General features: G+C 34.8%; 1 protein-coding gene across 1 annotated transcript in view; it reads left to right on the top strand.

Moving 5' to 3' along the window:
- The window catches only part of LOC101860590 (WASH complex subunit 5), a gene marked incomplete in the record, with an annotated part of 30,908 nt that overhangs the window by 2,826 nt on the left and 22,082 nt on the right, over positions 1-6,000 (top strand). Inside the window, 6 exon segments of the mRNA XM_035971194.1 lie at positions 80-164; positions 1,081-1,181; positions 2,141-2,263; positions 2,624-2,849; positions 3,456-3,569; positions 4,335-4,512. Of these exon segments, the coding sequence (XP_035827087.1) occupies positions 80-164; positions 1,081-1,181; positions 2,141-2,263; positions 2,624-2,849; positions 3,456-3,569; positions 4,335-4,512 (827 nt within the window).

The following is a 6,000-nucleotide window of genomic DNA, read 5'->3' as shown; positions in this document are numbered from 1 at the left end:
TATATATATGTGTGCCCAGACATTACCCATTACTTTCAATGTTTTCATAATTATTTGTTGTTTTTTTTAACCTTTTTAGCTATCTTGAGGACTTGGAGGAAGGAGTGTACATCCAGCAGACCATGGAGTCTGTTCTGTTGAATGATGATGGCAAACAACTCATGGTAATTATATTTTTGTCATGTATTGTTCTTGCCCTTGGTCTGTTTTTCCTGTTGAAATACTGCATTTTTTCACAAAGAATTAAAGCCCGGTTTTGTTTTTTTGCTTGTTTGTTTGTTGTTGTTTTATTTTGGGAGGGGGATGGGTTGTTTGTTTGTGGGTTTTTTGGGGGGGGGTTTTGTTTGTTTTAGGGGGGTTCCGTTTATGTAGGATATCCCTAATATTACTGCAGGAAAGGACAAAAATGTAAAAGTGTTATAATTTGTTCTTTGCCCATAGGACCTTTTAGTACCCAAGGACTTCCACACATATAAATAGCTTCTCGATCCAGTTTGTCTTCATGTGTCTGTGGACATTTCAGATTTCTGCTGTGGAATGGACAGTAGCATTGGGGATTGTATTTCCTGTATTATTTGGACCCTTTTGACAAGAAGTTTTTGACATAAATATTTGGATGATACCATTTACTATGGCAGCAATAATTTTCACCCTTCTTACTGTTAGTAGACTAAAACAGAAATCGACAGGGAACTGCTGCTTTTTCTTTCCTAATCCTTACTATTGTCATTTTCCTCTACTTCTTTTGTATGTTTGTCACTTTTGTGACCTGCTTTTTCCGGGGTGCCTTGATGGCCGAAGCAGACCTTGTGCTGTTGAAGCTAGAGAGGTGAGCAGAGTAAGTCTGATTCCCTGTAAGGACTTCTCTGTTGACACCCACCCCTTAGCGGTCATATGACCCTATGCAGATGTGAGCGCCGTAAAACCTTCTACTATAACAATAATAAAAATAGAAATCTCCCTTGGATTTGTGCTGCAGAAATATCGGTTATCACGATGTAACACCTGTTAAATTGCATTCTTTGAATGGAATGAATTTTAGACAGTGTTAATTCTTTTTCTTTTTGTTTTAAATCACAGTGCGAGTCTTTGTTTCTGTATGGGGTCATGCTTCTCATCATTGACACAAGGATTGATGGTGTTGTCAGAGAGAGGATTCTAGTCTCCTACTACAGATACAGGTCTGTGTTTGATATTCCATGATTTCGTATAATAAATTGGATTCTTTAAAATGTAAAATTGTTTATAGGTGATGAGTACTCTTCACTTCTATACTGCTGAATAGACGTGATATTAAGTACTTGTTTGTATCCTCCAAAACTCACTTATATTTTTCCTGCAGGTTTACAGGAGAAAGTTTTATTAGGCATAGCTACGGTTTGTGAAGTTGCTAAAATTCTTAAATAAAGAGGCAGGTGTAGCTTTGTGTTTAAATCTCTTTTGAATGCACATTTTATCTTGTCTGTACTGTTGGAAATGTCTCAACAATGAAGGGGTTAAATGTCAAACAGAAAATCTATTTCAAAGTATTTCCTGATTACAAGTCATTTTACTTTAATCAACAAGATAGTGCATAGACACATTGGGAGAAAAGGAAACGATTTCAGCGCCAGTTTTCATTCTCTTTAGCTGATAGCTTGAAACAGCGTTTTTAAAGAATGAAAGTATCCATTGTGTACAAGGTAAATTCTGGTTTCAGAGTCCCTCAATCAACTTTTATTTTGCTTTTCCTTGTAGGTAAGAAGGTTCTTACCCCTAAACATGTAGAAATGAAGGAAAAAGGATGTGTACCATACCATATTTAGCTTGTTTTTATTCTAAACATATTGCATTTTTCATCACTGTGTTTGTTCATATTGTAGATTATTTGTTGGGTTTTTTTTTTCATATTAATACTTTCATTTGTATTGTTATACATGTTATATTTGGATTTTTTTTTTAATTTTAAAAAATTTAGCTTGTAACATTTTGTAATGATTGCTCTTTTCATGTGTGGTTTCTCAGAACTTACACCCAGCTCGTCTACAGGTTTGGACCCCAAGACTATGCGTGGGCAAAATTTCATACTCTTGAGAGATATCAAACATACATTGTGTTATATTTTTTAAAATATAACCTATGTTTTAAAAAATTATTTCAGTGCTCAGAAGGCAGCTGCAGGTGACTCCAACATTGACGATGTCTGCAAACTTTTGCGCAGCACTGGGTTTTCAAACGCACCAGGAGCAAAAAGGCCAGCTCACTACCCAGAATCATTCTTTTCGTAAGAATTTTTTTTTTTACACCTATTTAATGTAATTGTTGATTAAGAGCATGTTTTGAAGTATATAATGTTATTGAGTTGCTGGACACAGTCTATGTTGCTTTATGCGGAATCTGGAGAATGCAAGAACAGTCATTTTATTTTGGCAAAGCTGTCGGTACTTATTTTCACAATCATTATAATTCTTTATAGAATTTATGAATGTACAATATTGGTGATTGATGTGGTTTCAGTTTTTTCAAGACACATGACGAAATGTAAAAACTTTTAAAGACACTGTTATATATTTTTTCATGTCTTTGTTCTGCCATGAGCCATAATCCAGCCAAATAAATCTTTTTTTCCCCTATTTTTTTTAAGTCGTGTGCAAGTCAATCAAGAATTTGTGGACATGGTGATCGGCCGTCTGCGATCAGACGACTTGTACAACCAGATTGCTGCATTCCCGCAGCCTGAGCATCGCAGCACAGCGTTGGCCACACAGGCTAGCATGCTGTACGTGATCCTTTATTTCCAGGCAGACATCCTCAATGCACAGCAGGCAAAGATGAGGGAAATTGTGGACAAACATTTCCCTGATAACTGGGTGAGTTAATAGAACTTATATATCAAACAACTGGTTTTAAAAAATATTTTTAAAAACAGTTGGATATTTCCCAAAACATGGTAGTAAAATTACTGCTTTTGTCTTTCTGTTTTAATGTCCTTTTAGTGAATTACATTTCCAAGTATCAATATTCTTGGTTTATCATGGTAATACCTTATACTCTGATGTTGTTTCTGCATCTTTTAATTCTAGGAATGGTGTTGTGGCTAAAAAGAAATTTAGAAATGGGTAAATGTTCAGATTTTTTCCTGTACTGAGACTGTGTCACAATGAGGAATAAAATAAATGTGAAGGGTATCTCATAGTTGTTATGTGTGACATGGTTTTTGTCTTGTCTCAATAGAGTAGGAAAATTATCGTGGAGAATTGACATTTGTTTCTTTTCTGTAATTGCGCATGAATAAGTAGACAGAGTTCTTATAAAACAAATACACCTGTGGGTAGTCAACCTCACCCTTACACTTGCTCAGTGCTACATTGTAGCTGATACACACCAGGACTATTCTTTCTGATTCTGTTGTGTCTGTTTTGAGAACTTGAAACAAATTGTTTGATGGATACTGTTGTCATGATTTTTATTTACAGGTGATCAGTGTATACATGGGTATGACTGTCAATCTGCTTGATGCCTGGGCTCCATACAAGTCTGCTGTGACTGCTCTGAATAACACTTTGTCTGTGTCAAACATCAGGGAACAGGTATGTTAGGTCCTCCTTTTGATTGTCACTCTCAAAAGTTGGCTCAGATTTTTGTGACATTTATGATGGATTGCTTGGCCTGGCTTATTTTATGTGGAGTGAATGTGAATGGTGCTAACCGATTTTCTGTCCTCGTTTTTTTTTCTTTTTTTTTTTCTTTTTTTTTTTTTTCATCTGTGTGGTGAATATTTTGTTGTCATGGTCTGTCTGTCAGCACTGAAAGAATGAGAAGAACTGATATTTTTTTAAAAACTTTATCTTAAATCCAGACCATTGGTCAGGTCAATTTGCCTTCTTTTTATTCCTTGATATCATTACTCTGTTCCACTTTGTTAATAATAAGTCAAGCAGGTAAAGTGCAAATGGTCATGAAGTCTGTCAATAGTTGAGGAGGAAGGGGTCAAATAGTGTCGCGATTATTTTAGGTTTTTGAAGTTTATGTTCAGTGTAGCTAGCAATTTAAGGTCTGCTATTTAATGAAGAAAAGAAGCACACAAAAGATGATAATGATTACAATTATTCTACTTTGTTATATGTTGCTCCTTTTATTTGATCCAGTGTTCTGTAAGAAATTTTCTTATAAGTATCCTATGCAAACTACTTAAATATAGATTCTGAATGACGTTTAGATTTAGCACCATCAATTCGTTTTAATGTTCCTGTGCGTTCAAATTAACATTTGTAGTATTTTATATATGTTTAGTTAATGTTAGGGTCAATTCTTATTCATTAATGGTTTGATGTTGTCTACATTTTTCTCCCTAGTCCGTTAAATATGCCCAAAAAGTGGAGAAGCTGCAGCCCGTGCTGAACAAGTACTTGAAAGAAGGTGTTCTGAAGGAAGAGTTTGTTCTCGACTCTATACAAAAGTTGATGAATGTTCTCCGGGAGGGAAATGTCACTCTGCGCTGGCTCATGTTGCACTCATCAACGTTACAACCAAGTAAATTTTGTGTTTGTGTGTGAATGTGTATACAGAAGTACTAGAGGTCTTGATATTCTTAAACAGGTGACTGGTTTTCATACTGTGAGGGCTCTGGGTTTTTATGCAGTTTCCGAATTATTCAGTCACCTATTTAAAAATTATGTATTTCTCTTCTTCATTATTTTCTATTCTCTGTGCATGTTAGTGTGTTTTCACTCATAAAGAATTGACAAAAAAAAGTAAAGTAAACCTGTTTTAGAATATCTGGTCCTTGGTCTTTTAAAGAATAATCTCTTGCTTGTTAAGTATCTTAGTAGGTGTGGTCCGGTCTCCTCTTTGATTCTGTACAAGTTTGTGTATTACTTTGTCATTTTCTGTATATAAAAAAACCTCTTTGCTTTCAATAACTTGCATGCATGTATGTTATTAGCATATACAGCAGGAAGCAAAGTGTTTTTCTATGCAATATATTGTTGTTTTTGTTTAATGCTTCTTTGACATTCTTTTTAAGGTTTGTTTATTTCCTTTTTACCAAGTTGTTGTCTACATATGACTGCTCTGTGGCACTTTTCAAACCTAATTTTTGACTGTTGTATTTAGACACTAACATTTCCATCCTACTAAACTTATTTGCATATGTTTTAGGCTTCAACCAGCCAGGTAATGAGTTTAAGTCATCACCTTTCACACCCCAGTGAAATTCCACCATAAAATACATCTTCCCACAATAAAAATGTTCACTTAAGGTCAAAAGCATTCTCAAGCAGTTCTTAATGTTACTATTTTACTAAGCTATGGTGTAAAAGTATTGTTTGAAAGATTGCCAGATTCAGGCAAGTTTCCAATAGAATTAATGAGAAGTAACACTTTTTCTAAACAGTCATCTCAGAAACTGTTTTCAAGATGCCCTTTGCTAGCATGCAGGTGCAGTACATAATTTAAAAATTTACTTGTATTTAGAGTTTAGAATTTTGTCCTCTTACGACATACATTCCACCTAGACAGTCATCTCTGAAAATGGTTTCAAGATGTCCTTTGCTATCATGCAGGCGCAGTAAGTGATTTAAGTATAAAATCGTTTGGAGTTTAGAATTTGTCCTCCTACAACGTGCATTTCACCAGCCCTTACTCATTTTGTTTTCTTTTATTTAGAATATTAGAAATTTTGTCCTCCCAATTCCTACCCTTTGTTCAGATTATCTTGTTTGATTGTATATAAAGTGATCATTCACTCTGATTGCAGTCGATTTTCTTTTCTTTTCGCGTTTGAGCTGTTTATGTGCGAGGAATTTGAATGTTGTTGAGTGTTTCATGTGTATGCAGTCAAGTTTTATACACAAGTTGGGTTGGGGGTTTTTTAAGTGTAAAAAGTGAATGCAGTTTGGAGAGGGGTAAGCAATGAATTCACATATAGCTGTGTGTATTTCTAAGTGACCTGTACACACATGATGTGTAGTGATTATGTAAATTAATTTTTCTTTAGAGATGAGCATGTTTGCATTTGTA

Source organism: Aplysia californica, unplaced genomic scaffold, assembly GCF_000002075.1.
Source record: "Aplysia californica isolate F4 #8 unplaced genomic scaffold, AplCal3.0 scaffold00391, whole genome shotgun sequence".
In the NCBI taxonomy this organism is placed as follows: domain Eukaryota; kingdom Metazoa; phylum Mollusca; class Gastropoda; order Aplysiida; family Aplysiidae; genus Aplysia; species Aplysia californica.
Note: the sequence above shows the minus strand (reverse complement) of the source record. Positions and strands in the feature narration are given on the sequence as shown.